The 14622-nt window shown below is 37.4% G+C and overlaps 1 protein-coding gene across 1 annotated transcript in view; it reads right to left on the bottom strand.

The window, feature by feature from the left end:
• LOC117306873 (fibrillin-2-like) overlaps positions 1 to 14622 on the bottom strand; it is a 66588-nt gene that overhangs the window by 24768 nt on the left and 27198 nt on the right. The window contains exons 2-5 of the mRNA XM_033791434.1: positions 13089 to 13304; positions 12055 to 12227; positions 9776 to 9982; positions 8360 to 8497 (exon numbers count right to left, since the gene is read on the bottom strand). Of these exons, the coding sequence (XP_033647325.1) occupies positions 8360 to 8497; positions 9776 to 9982; positions 12055 to 12227; positions 13089 to 13304 (734 nt within the window). The remainder of the gene's footprint in view (positions 1 to 8359; positions 8498 to 9775; positions 9983 to 12054; positions 12228 to 13088; positions 13305 to 14622) is intronic.

The raw sequence follows: 14622 nt of genomic DNA, 5'->3' as shown, positions 1-14622 counted from the left end.
CGTTGTTTTTTTATTACTCAAGAACAGCTAGAATCATGCATTTCCTTGTGCTACCACAGACTTCCCAGGATGACTAATCCATGTCAGAACAACACAAATTCATTAGAGAAGTTTCCACAGCAATAAAACAAAACCTTCAAAGATGCCCCCCAAAAAAATAATTTTGCAGACAATGAGTAAGCAAATTATACAGCGTTTGTTTTCCTCAACAACAGCTAAAATCATACTTTTCAATTGTGCTACCACAGACTTTCCTGTCCGAGTTGCTACACCTAGGGCTCTTTCCTGAACCAACAAAAGCACATAAAAGACATTGCCACAACGAAACCACAAACAACCCTCGTCAGACCATCAACATCATTCTTCAGACAGTGATTGCGCAAATTACATTGTATGAATTGACGTCAGCTAAACCACAAACCAAGAACAAGCAAGATTCGTATTGCAAGCCGTGCATGGTCAAAGTCTTACCTTGCAGAAAACTGTAATGTACCATAAAAACAACAGGAGGGGGTGTGTCAACCATGTGAGAATGGATATTGCATCCTCTGTTGCAAAAATATGCACCTTCATCATGTCGTCAGTTACACAAAGCTGTTCATAATTCTACATAATTCTACAATTATTCTTGTGCGTTAGTAAACTCATTTACCCTGATGATACTGTTCATAATATCAAGACCACAACTTTCTGTTTTGCAACGGGGTAGATTCTTAGCAAAGAGAAGTGTAAGTTAAGTCTGAAAGAAGACCTCCACAACTCAAGGGGGGGGGGTTATGCACTCGGTGTTAGTGCAAACCTTCAAGATTATTTCTCCAACATGCAAAGTTTCAAATCTTCCTTTTTACCGCAAACCTTACATGACTGATCTGCACTATCAGTAAAGAGATTTGACATTATGTGAACCTTCCTGAAAACTAGCCTTTTGAAGAACAATGATTTGCCCGTTTTAAGTTTGCTGCCACCTAGAGCCAGAAGTCCCTTTATATTTGTCATCTGAGCCGAAGACAGAAATAAACAATCAGCAGACAGGATAGTAACCACACCGGGCTAGACACAAATCACCGATGTAACATGCGAAAAGTGACTTGATGGCACATGCATACTTAAACTTAAGAACCTACGCCCAAGATTTTAAGGAAACATCTGGGTATGCACACCCATTTGTCAGTATGTGGTTATGGTCTAAACCCAAAGAAGGATGAAAATAAAGCTCTGCGCACCTCCTGTTTTTAGTCTGAGAGAAGGGGTTGGATAAAAACTTGACAAGTTTATGGCCCCTTTTTGTGATGCACTTGCCATAACAAATTAGTCTTCTTAATGGAATAACAGACACATATCATAATATGGAAAGATCAAATCACCTATTTTTTCTTTTTCAACAGGATATAAAGCAGAGGTTAGGCCTATATTTTGAATTAAGTGACCAATTTATGAACCCTTCTAATGGTTTACAAGGTTCTGTAGCTGATCCTGCAGCAGCCACTGCCTGGCAGACACCTTCACCTTGTACTAATAATCTATCAAAGTTCTTTTACACTCATTTCATTGCACACTGGACATACGTCTTTACGTCCCATCCAAAGGACAAAGCAATAATGCTTAATTGTCTTGCTCACAGACATCAATGTCAAGACCAGGACTCGAACCCACACTGCTGAAACACCAGAGTCGGAGTCCAGTGCACTTGACCAATCGGCCACGCCACCCCCTTAATATTAATCAACCAAAACATGTAGAAAATACATGTAGAAAATACATATCACATTTATAAATTCTATGGGCATAATTTGGCGTCAAAAGACTGGGCAAAAACTACATTACCTCGAAAATGTGGAGAAGTTTGCAAGACCCTCAAAAAATACCTCAGAATCATAGATTCTGTTTATATATGTCCAGCATTTATTTTTACAGCTTTCAGATTTTCACATTAAAACATCGTGGCACTGGGGAGATTACTGTAAAAACAATTTCAAATTTTTGTAAAGATTTGAGATCAAATGTCAATCTGCGGTTGACATCCAGTGAATTCAAATACAAATTGAATTGACAGCTATGGTGCTATTTATAAAACTGCCCGACAAAAACCAACAAAATGCAGACAAAATAACAACAAACAACCAATTTACCAATAGACTCAGTCCAGTTTCAAAACACATTAGCTTCGGACGAGAAGTTTTGTTTTGACTTTACTTGCAAACCCGAATTCCACTCGTCATGCTCCTTTTAGTATATAACAAACCAACACGACAACATAACTCTAGTACCTTGTTAAGGAAAGGCAGGAGTGCTTTGGACAATTCGTTATCACAGTAGGGTTCATTCTGTTTGGTACTGTCATGACGTAAAAGATACCTCGAAGGATCCCTGCGGGTTTCGGATTAAAGTTAAACTTCCGAGACGAGTGTTGAGACGAGTGAAGGAAACACATTTGCAGGTTTTACTTCTTAAAGGGACAGTGAGATATTGCACTTGATGAGTGTCAAGCTGTCAATTTCTTTGATAAGAAACAAAACCATAACACTGAATTGTAAAATATAGGGAAAAACCAGCTATTATAAAGTTACAAGCTGGTTTTTATTTTTTTTTATGAAGTAAAAAGTTGTATGATGACAATTTGTTTTAAAAACACTACATATTTCTCATGAATTTAAGGGAAAACTTGCATTTTACCTGTGCTGATTGAAAATATAAAACAACATGTTTAGTTCTGAAATATGAAAAGAATCTCTACCAGAAGAAAACCAATGTGATTTGGTAATTTTACTGTAATTCTAGAAGAAGGTTAGCTTTAAGAATATTTACCGCCTTTTAAAAAAAAAATTTGAATTAAAGCAGTCAAAACAAACATTAAAAAGGCAATAAAATTACCATTTAAGGCTCAAGTGTGTCTCAAAAATTGTACAATACATTATGAAGGCTACAAACCAAAAAGGCAAATGGAGCCAAAAACATTATTTGACAAAAAATGTTTTACGATGGGTGGTTATTTCTTCCCTTTTAATCATTGGAATTAGACAGGATAGAGTGCAAATAGATTGCACTGGACTGGGGTCGTCCAGACTTGGAAGCAAGTACGACTGATAGAATAGTAAACTTTTAAAGGGAAGGTGGGGAAACACAGAATCCTAATCTCAACTGAGAAGAAACAGACTTGGATCATGTAACTAAGCTCAGTGGGGGAGGCCCCACAATGCTGTCCGGGAACAATGTCTGTAAACCTTTAAGCATCCAATTTTCCCATTTTGACAGCCTGTGTCATTAGGCCTAACAGGCAACATTTTTGGAAATAAACAATTTTGGCACGATGCTTTTATTATTTATTTTTGTTCACATGTGGAGACCATAGTTCCAGATAAGTGCACTCATCTTTGAGCTAGAATGCTTAAGAAAAATGCGTTTACAATAATTTTAAAATGTATACATGAATTTCAAAATAAAATGAAAAGTTTGCAAGCTACTAGGGATAAATTAACCTGGTACTGGCGATGAATGTCCGGTAAATTACTGGAAATCTCTGTTAAGTGGTTCTGAAGTGAAATAAAGTTCCTCCTTAAATCTATACAGAAAAGTCATAATTTGTTTAAGTTGTAAATTTCTTTTCTGAAAACGAAATGCAATTTTTTTTCTTATAACGTCTTCTTTTGAGGTAAAATATTTACAGATTCATCTAAAAGTTTGCAGACTAATACGGCCACTGGGAAAACAAGAAGATGAGAAAACAGAAAAATCTATGTAGCCTTGCAGTACAACCCAATGCATCATACTTGTACACACCTGCTTATATTCAACCACCAAGAATAATAAGAAAGATACAACTGCTCTTTAAAACAACTCCAAAATAAGATATCATGCTGAGCCTCCTCTACTGCGAAAAAAAGAGAAACTGTCAACAACTTGATTGTGCTACCGTTGCATCTCTCTGCTTGATTTGATGTGACGTTAGAATTGGTTTGACTGGGAGGAAATTGGGTTATTAGAATGGAATCTTGAGTTATCCTACTGCTTTCATACAAAGAATTAAGAAGGAAAACAAATCTGTGGGGAAAAATATTATAAATAGAATGTGGAAAATATTTGCTACATTATTAAACATCCTCAGGGTGCTCAACTAAATTTCTGGGCCAAATTTAATTAATTATAAAAGTAAAACAGAAATATGTTGCTGAGGAGAAACATGTATCTGTAAAATACCTAGTATTATAAAAAGTTTACAAACTGGTTCCCGACTTATTTTTTTCTTAGCAGATGATCCAGGCAATGTTTTCTACTCATCAGAGTTACAACATTTGGTCCTACATACATAGCTGCTTTCTCATTTAAGGTAGGGTCAACGCTGACTTTTAGAGGTGCAATAAAAGTCATACAATTATGTGAAAGGTTGCTTAAAAGCTGAATGTTGTGTCTACTTTAAAAAAATAAAAAAAAAAACAGAGGACACCAACCCCAATATCTGAGAAGCGATTCATGTATGAACTGTTTCTCTGATTCAAATGTTTTAAGTAATCAATTATCAAAACCATATTCATCAAAAGAGCTGATTGATTGATTTTAGGCTTGGTAATTTTACACACACAACCACCCCTAAAAAAACCACATACAAACAAAGCGAAAACAAGACAGCATGCATCCGTCGTATGAAGATAAGACACAACGTACACAGGGAGTAGGAGTCATAATCCATCCTTCTACGATCATCATTATCATCATCATCCTCCTCCTCCCCATCATCCTCATCCTCCTCCTCCTCTGACGACGAAGAAGAGTCCCCACTTCTCCTCCTATCTCTATGGCTACCTAAAGTTTCTATGGAAACATAGCGAGGGATAGCGCAGTTTATAAACCCTCACAAGAATTTGAAATTTAGTGAGGCACTTCAATGTTGCTTTATTGTTGGAGTATGTCCTATACTATACTATATTGAAAAAAAAAAGACTTATTGGCTTTAGCCTATCTCAGATAAAGTTCGCTACAACCTTAGATATTCTTTATATATTTCATCGTAATTTAAAAGCTTAATACTCCAATGGATAGTATTTCTTTCCTTTAAATTATAATGTGTTTTTTTTCTTCTAAATATCTGGCCAGTTTGCACCGTGAATAAGTTTATTAGTGGCAAACCTGTCTCGGTCATACATAACCTTCAATTAAAATATTTAAAATTTACTGAAAATAACTACAGGAAATATGCATTGTATGCAACATTTCAAGAATGTTATGGAGTTTGAGGATGCTCACATAAATGCTTAGGTTGATTGATGCAATAAAAATAGGCACTTTTACTTTAGAGGTCTTCAAACGTAATTTTTTACAGAACTTAGTATGAACTATGTTATCAATGAGGGCTCAGATACAATCAACTGTTTTTTTTTGTGTACAATTATCAGGGCCCAATTTTATAGAACTGCTTAAGCACAATCAGCAATGTGCTTATCAGAATTAGGTTGCCTGCAAAAATATCATGTCATGTGTGCCATCTGTGGCTGGTGTCCTACTTTATTTTTGCTTCGCAGAACATTTTAAAAGCAGTACTTTCCAGTAAACATGAGTAGTCAGACAAGGTTGACTTCCTAGACTAAATAAAACCAAGTTATCATCAGGGATGTCAGTGGCTCTGACTCATCCCCCCATACTGACAGAGTCCGTCTTAATTGACGGATCGTCCTAAAGAGGGATGTTACTTCAGTATGATGTCTTCACACATTGCCACTCTTGTTACACAACCAGGAAGTCCCACCTTTAAATGACTTAAAATTTAATTGATGGGTGCTATTTTTAATTTTCTTTTTGTGAAGGAAGACTCCTCGTTGTTTGCATCAAGTCTATGGTTCAGAAATTTTATAAGTTGGGCTCTGTCCCAAATATTTGAACTTATCTATGTAGTGTGTAATTTTACTGGTTTTTTTTTAAGCAGATGACTTTATAAGGGGTACCTTTGCCAAGATTCTTTTTAAGTTTTAAGTTTCAGAAATGCCACAAACTCAAAGAAGCAAACAAGGAAGATGAAAAGGTAGCTGAATGAATACAAACTCTATAGAACTTAAGAAAAACACCAACTGTTTGGTGGTTTATTTGGTTGTTTATTCTTGTAATGACTGTGATGAATGACAAGCTGCCGATGAATAGTATTTGCGCAGCCAACAAAATAATTTTCAAACCCATCACTTAAGTACATGACCATGCTACATGCTGAAAATCAACTCATCAACAAAAACACTGAGACTCCACTGCAAAATCCACACCAGTGAATTCCTTTTAAGAAAAAATCAAGCTTTCTTGGTGTGCAGAAGACCACTGAGGCATATCGACATAAAAGGGCGCAAAGTAAAAGCTTGTCCACTACACTGTCAGCTCTTGTCAGAGAAGGTTCTCATATCTTTAACGAAGACCGTTTTCTTCACTGCTATTTCCTTTAGCCAATGTAGCAGGTTTGAAACTGGCTTGGTGGTGTTTGCCCCTTACAGGGTAGAACCTGCTCATTGGTTAAAGTTGTAAGTAATATATATTCATAAATACCTTGGAAAGTTTCGCTATTCCTATTGGCGGATAGCACGTCACGTGGGTGTGTAAAAACCTTTGTCTATGACGTGAGCTAAAAACGCGAGCTTGCACCTGTGATTATAAGACAGTTTCTTCATTCCTATTGGTCGAGAGCAACGGCCGGGACAGTTGTGCTACACGCTAAACACGCGACGCCCACATCATTCCCTTATAAGGATTTGTTTACTCGAGGGCGGCGGAGGGCCTTACCATTTCATAGCTGGAGGGGTGTTGTGTTGAAAGATGTTTTTTGACCGAAAAGGTATATGAATGAGAATCAAAGTGTGTTGAATCGGTTTTCAACTAGTGGTTTCCAACCTGGTTCTTGATAATTTACTTTGACTTCGTCTCTGTAAAATTATCAAGAACCAGGCCTCGTTGGGATTAAACCACTAGTTGAAAACCTCTTCACCACACATTGATTCCCTTATTTATTTATTCGCCTAGGCAGTTGCAGGCATTTTTTATAATTAAAGGCCTCGACAATTGCAGGCCGGTCTAGTTCAAATTGTTGGTAACAATTATAAAGTGAATGAACTCTCACAAAAAAGCCTATGGAGAAAACATAATTGCCTTTTAAAGTCCAATCTGGCATGCAGAGCCATGCAATGTCAGCGAATATAGTAAACAAAATCACAAATAATTACAAAAACAAATTTTATGACCACACTTATAACCCACATATGTTAAAATGTGATGAAGTGCTGAAAATATATCAATTGCCTAAGAGCAGGGATAGGATTAATTACAACAACAAAAGAAGAAAGTCTTGAGTTTTGTAAATTTGTTTCAATGTCACACCTCTTGCCTGAATTTCAAAAAGCCACTTGATTTTGGCATGTACTCTGCCTCTCACCAAATCCTGAAGAAACTTTATATAGAATTTGTACTTTGATAGAATAAGAACATACCAGGACAACTTTTGTCAGGCAACTTGGGAGGCAACCATAACTTCTGTGCGTAAAAAACGAGATGCAGTAGCACAAGACAAAGTCTCACTATTCCCAAGAAAATTGAAAAGTTTTTTTTCCCCCTGGATGTTGCCTGGAACTGATTGGCTGTAGTTTGCCCATTGACAATCCCACTATTGTTTTAACATAAGTTTTAAAAAAGTATTTTATTGTTTAGTTTGTGAAGTTTAAACGCCCTAATAAATATGATAAAAGGTACTGGACATGATTGGAAACTATTAAAGATAGATATTCACATAAACCTACTTGGTAACGAACAACGGAGGGCTGTTGATAGGATAGAATGTTGTGAGAAGTGACTCCCTCTGAAGTGACGTACTTTTTGATACAGAGTTTATTTCTCACTAAAATATTTGAATCTGAGAAAGACTTCAGGCATGAAGCCTTTCTTAGAAATCTGAAGGCATACAAATTTTTGCAACATGGTTGTTTTTTCTTTCATTTTTTTTTTTGCAACTTCAATGACCAATTGAGCCCCAAGTTTTTACAGATTTGTTATTTTTTTGCACATGTTGGGATGCACCAAGTGAGAATACTGCCAAGCATGTCCAGTGTCTAAGCACTTTTCAGCCCCTCCCATCCAGACACCAAGTGAGAATACTGCTAAGCATGTCCAGTGTCTAAGCACTTTTCAGCCCCTCCCACCCGGACACCAAGTGAGAATACTGCTAAGCATGTCCAGTGTCTAAGCACTTTTCAGCCCCTCCCACCCGGACACCAAGTGAGAATACTGCTAAGCATGTCCAGTGTCTAAGCACTTTTCAGCCCCTCCCACCCGGACAGAGTTTTGGGAGGAGGTCATATCATGCATACCATGGTTAGAATGTCACCTCTGCAATGTCACTTACTAATTTCTTCATACTCCAAGAGAAATCCAGGAAAACTGACGGACTCGTCGCTTAGGAATCTCAGCAACATCACGTTACTCGTTGTCATGACGGGATCGGGGAGATCGTTACCGCAGTATCGTCCAATCAGCTTAGAATCTGTGACGATTAAAACACACCATTAATTAATGATTTTCTAGCTAATGGCATTCTGTGTCAACCCCACCAAAGTATTTTGAAAGGGCCCAAAAAATATATCCAAGTAGGGTCAGGAGCCCTTCCTAGTCTTGACAACTTTTTGTTTTTGAATTCTTTTGTTACTATGTATTCTTCAATTTTGAATTTCTTTTTACTATCTATTTTTCAAGATGCGATAATAGCCCGAATCCTGCTACAGACCTGACAAATTACTATTGTTCACTTGCGTTGTACCCATAACTGTTGCAACCCTCCAGTTACCCTTTTTTGGGGTGTGTGTTTTTGTACGTAAAATTTCTAGATCCGCGCCCGATTGATCAGTCAGGAAGAGCTCCGTAACTAGAACAAACCCACGCGATTTATCCCACGCGATTCATCCCGTGGTTCTAGCGAGAATCTAAACTTTTTGTAAAATGGAACTTCATAGATTTAGCACAACTCCTGGCCAGACCACCTAAAGAGTCAGGGGTGAAATGCCAGTGTATACAAGAGTCACAAATACCCCATGTGTGATGTCAAATTTGTGGCACCAGTTGAAACATTCACAACAGTTCAACAAAAGTTCAAGCTGAGCGAATGATTTGCTGACAATGTGCAATTTACTCATATTATCTTTACATGAATGTCCATAGCATAATCAAAATAGTATTATTTTATAAACCATTTTGTATATTTTTTACACTCTTTATTTTAAAAATATTTCTAATGCAGCCAAGGATTCTGAGTAAAGCAAACTTAAATACTATTATAGCCAATAAACCAACGGAAAGAAGACAAGGAAGAAAGTTTATTTTAAATGTGGGAGGAAACCCCCAGTTATCCAGAGAATTATCCAGGGAAAACCCAGACAATCAATAGGGACCGAAAACCCAAATCCACATAGTGCCCCTGGTGGGACCCGAACCAGCCGTCGATTTCACAAAGAGTTAGGACTCGACTTATCTCGAGTTAGGACGAGCAACTCTTCCTAACTTAGGATTAATCTTAAGGTCTGCATGCTACAGTGCGGGGTTGGGACTCGTCCTAAGTCATAAGATTAGTCTTAAGTTAGGAAGAGTTTTGTGAAATCGGCGGCAGAGTCCTAAAAGTGGTAGTAAAGGAAATTAAAATTCCACTATGCGTCAACTCCACCAACCCATCTACCTGATCTGACCGCCTCAAAATATAAAATACTCAGCTTGGCGACTTGCATAAAAAAATAAAAATAAAAAGTGGGGAGCATTCCTACTTGATACTTACTTGTCACTGGTCCATCAAATATTTCCAAGCTGTCATAGCTACAGTAAAATGGAGTTCCTTCAATTCCAAAGACGAGAAACTGCAGTCGTATCAACTTGTTGTTGGCGACAGTGATCTTATAGATGCAGTTTTGATTGCTCGGGTAATAGCCAGGGTAGTTTGGGGAAGTCAGTTGTCCTGACGGTTCGTCAAAGTTTCTGGAACAACCTGTTGAAAAGAAATGCAGGGGAAAAACTTGTAGGTAATTTATCAGACCATATCTACGCGTTATTCGGGTCCACAGAAGCTTATAAGCGACAACACCCCCATGGCCATGAGCGCCAAACGTGCTTAAGCCAACCAATCTTTAAAATCTTCAGCTATGTCTTTATTAATTTAATACCATACTGTTGAAAAATATTGCAATTTTGTGTAATTTATTGTTGAAATGAATCATGAAATTATTTAAACATTATAAAATGACACGGATCATTTTCTGAGGTTTATAAACCAAAAACAGGATGCCATTTATTCATTCAATATATCAGATCATAATCACTTAACCAAGTGAAATGAAATGGTCAATATTTAACGTCAGATTCTGCTGAATTGTACTCAAATGTCATCCAATATTTGTATCTTAATACTGACAACCAACATACTCTCAAGATAAACTTGATGTGAACCTCTAAATGTTTTTTGACATGTGTCCAGATCTTAAAATTTTTGACACAAATTCTTTGTACAATTTCTCAGCCTACTACATCTGCAAAACAACTCATAAAATTACTCAAACAAATTACTTTCCTCAGTAACCAACAGCGATTGTTGTGCCAGCTTTCCTCCAGCTATTGTCATCTGTCCTTGTATGGTTAAGATACATATGGGAAATATCCACTCTACCATTGGCCACAAGCCAACTGCGGCTGTAAATTGCGTACCTCAAATTCTAACCTTCCAGAAATGAATTAACTTGTATTAATTTTGTAAGCCTTTTCGGAAGTTTTTTTTTCACCACCAATGTGCGTGATTGCAAATCATGATGTGCCAAAATGAACAATTGATTACATGACAGGTTTGGTCAGATAGGCTTGTTCGAGGGCGGTGTCTTATTTATTTCGAGAAGGCAGATCTTGGAGGTAATTTTTTTTTTTTCAATGGTGTTAATGAAACTTGGCAATTTCATTGTTTTCAAACGAACTTAAATAATCTGCCCACTATTAATTATAAATTGCATGTAGCTCAAATTCAAGAAATGAATTAACTTGTATTAATTTTGTAAGCCTTTTCGGAAGATTTTTTTTTCACCACCAATGTGCGTGATTGCAAATCATGATGTGCCAAAATGAACGATTGATTACATGACAGGTTTGGTTGGATGCCGGTGTCTTAATTATCAGAGAAGGCAGATCTTGGAGGTAAATTTGTGTCGATGATATTCATGAAACTTGGCACTTTCATTGTTTTCAAAAGAATTTGTGTGATCTGCCGGATACTAATTTCAAATTGTGTGTAAGTTAATTGTTAATTAGTTTATCTCATTCAGATTAGTTACAGTCATTCTATTTTATTTATAAGCAGTAAAGACTGCACTTCGACCTTTCTTAATTTGAATTTCTACTAGATGAAATTGAATGGTTGACCGGCTCTGGCTTTTATGAAATTGAATGAGTCTCGCTGCCTAATGAAATTGAATGATCTTATTGTTACAGTGAATGCTAAACTGGTGAAACTGAATTACTTTGTTTGACTGTGAATGCTGAATCAACTGAGCATTAATTTTTTCAAATGGAATGAGCCAGGTGTTGAAATAAATGGATTTCTGCTAAAATTGGCTAGGAATACCTTTAATGATGCTTATTCGTAGGTTTGAACTATATTGTTAACAAACTCACCATCATGTTCTAGCCTCTGTCGTGTATTCTGTTTGTCTAGTCTACTGTCGTGTGTTTTCTGTCTTCTGTCTTCTGTATAGTATTTTCTGTTGTTTGTCTGTCAAAAGGTTAAGGCACAAAAGCCTCTGCTTCACCTTAACCTAATTGGTATCCTACTTAAAGCTTCCTAATAATGTATATATAACTATCTTAATCATTGTGAACTTTCATTTGTTTTCAGATCATAAGTTACTATGTAAATACTGTAAACTACTCATAATTTGAATATAATTAACAAACTTTGTAAAATGTATAAGTGTACATGTAGGGCAGCAATAAAATAAATGTGTGCAAAAAAAAAAAGGGAAAAAAAGAATAATAATAATAATAATAGCTAAAAGTGGTTGATCATTAAAAGACTTTCACCTGTGCTGAAGTTTGCGTGGAATCCCAGTCTAGCAATGGAAGAATCACTGATGAACTTAATGAGGAGTTTGGAACCTGTGGATGTAATGGTGCGTGGAGTTTCATCACCGCAGAATCGTCCAATCAGAGTGGCCGTATCATCAGCTCCATCAAATACCTGAACGTAATCGTAACTTGAAAAAGAAAGACAGAGAATGATGATTGGATTAGTGGAGGTATGACTTAAGCCATTGCTACTTCTCAACCAAGTGCAGGACTAAATTGCAGTCACAAGGTTGTGGGTTCGAATCCTACAAAGCTTACCGCTGATTTCACAATGACTAGAATAAATATTGTCGTCTATTTACGTTAAACCAATGTTTGTATGAGAGAGATTGGTTGTGGCCAGTTTGGTGCTTACATTCCCTTGTTCAAGCTTGCCTGGATGTTTTTTTGTTTCATGACTCAGGAAAAGCATTGAGTAAAAGAATGCCTGTCCATTTTTTAAACCAACCCGAAAAGTTATTCTTTATCCCCCGAGTTAAATGTTTACATCTATTTAAGTCTTTGTTGTTAAAAACTTAGTGGGATTAATCATTTTGAAATTATAATGAGATGAAATAAAATGGGACAATTGTTTCTCGGTGGGACACTTCTGGCCAATTAAAACTGTGGTTTCTGTTTCCATTATCAGTGCTCTTGTTATGCCATTTACTATTAATAAAATATAGTACTTGGTATACGCCATAAACTCCTGCAAGCTGCCTGCGTAGTACTTTGGCAAAACCTTAAGTTGTGCATAACAAAAATTAGTTTGCGCGAAAAAATAAACTTGCTCGCTACGATAGCTGACTTAACGCTGTGTGCTGCAACTTAAACTTATAAATTGTCACACTACAAACTGAAAATGCCTCTATGCATATACTTTGATATGTGTGTACAAAGCAATTGCACAAGAAAAGAGCACTTTTAAATATGCCCTTTTGTTTTGGGGTGGTACGCATACTCCACATACTTTTATAGAAGAGTAGAAGATTTATAATTGTTACACTTACTAGCAGCCTGACGACTCTTCCACCTCGAAGGAACTGAACGTCAACGAAACATGATTTCCTTCCTCCGAGGATATCAGCCAGGCACACATAGCATCGGTAGGATACTGTCCAGGATAGTTAGGGGAGGTGATTATCCCAGCCCCCGCAAACATGTGACTCCCGCAACGGAGTGATGCGGCATCGACGGTCCGCCGCGTACACACCACGCTGATGGCTCTGAAAGAGAGAACATACACGATCAATGAGAACCTGTGAAGAGTTATCCCTGCCATATTCTTACAATACACCTGAATTCTTGGAACGAGACTCAAGGAGCAAAGTATGTTGTATGATCTCGTCGAGGCTTCTGAATGAAACAGGTGATGGATGATGCATTTGAGGGGGAATATTCCTCTGCCGGGGAGGGGGGAGGGGGGGGTTTAAAGCAACCTGGAGCCTTCAGGGAATTTACCAATCAGTATCTAGAACACCATGGGTAGTTTACCATCTTGACGTCAATGGCTCGGATCACATACACGACTTGAAATAACTTTGGTTTCCCATGAGCGTGATGGAGCAGGAAGTTATAATCTATCCCTAATACTGAAGGATAAAGGGGGGGGGTGGTGAAGAAAGCACTCTAGGGTTGAGGTTATTAGTATTTCAATGGGAATAATGACAGTTAATTACAAACATTACTGTTAAACTTTTCATCAAAAACAGAGTTGTGCTAGTTTTCCTGTGAAAACAGCCCCTCTGAAATGAATTTATGTTCAAGAAAACTGTATCTGAAAATCTACAAAACACAACAGCTGATTTCAGTGTTTTTTTTGTAAAATGTCAAAATAAAAACATATATGATGCAGCAAAAAAATTGTGCATGGTGTTTCACTACTTTCTCCAGACTCACACAGCAAATTAAGCCCAAATGTTCACAGGTTTGTTATTTCATAGTATTGACCTATTTCATCTGACGTCATCATCAGAAAAATCTTGAATGCGCTATACTGGTGTGCAATTTCACTGTGCGTTTTCATATATAACTCTGAGCATAGAGTATGCTGTGCGTTATGCAGTGAAGTGCGCATTTTAGGCCACGCGGCGTTAATACACGTAAACCTACATGGTGAGCGTGGCATCAGTCGCCGCGTGTGACGCGCGTGCAAGGGGTCAATATGGTTGCATGATCACACAAAACATGCAATCTGCCTGTGACTATTCTTGCCAGCTCTACCAATCCTGACACTTATAGAGACATCAAACCCCGCGGACATTTTTTGAAAAGCAAAAAATACCAATGTATCTGCTTCACCACAAGACATCGGACTCCAATCCCACCAAGACACTAACCGCAGGAATGTACTTAATACTGGTCTGTCCCACTCAGCTCTCATCTGACAAATCTCACAATACAACTTTAAAGGGAAGGTTTAGCGTTTGTTTATCTTCCTGTAATGCAGGGTACTTCATCTTGAAGGGGCAAGGCCATTTTCATTCAGCAAAGAGCATTTCTGTTGGAAAGGCCATTGAAAGTCTGAGGAATGTTTTGATGGGG

Source organism: Asterias rubens, chromosome 2, assembly GCF_902459465.1.
Source record: "Asterias rubens chromosome 2, eAstRub1.3, whole genome shotgun sequence".
Classification (NCBI taxonomy): domain Eukaryota; kingdom Metazoa; phylum Echinodermata; class Asteroidea; order Forcipulatida; family Asteriidae; genus Asterias; species Asterias rubens.
This window is presented reverse-complemented; position numbering and strand designations above follow the sequence as displayed.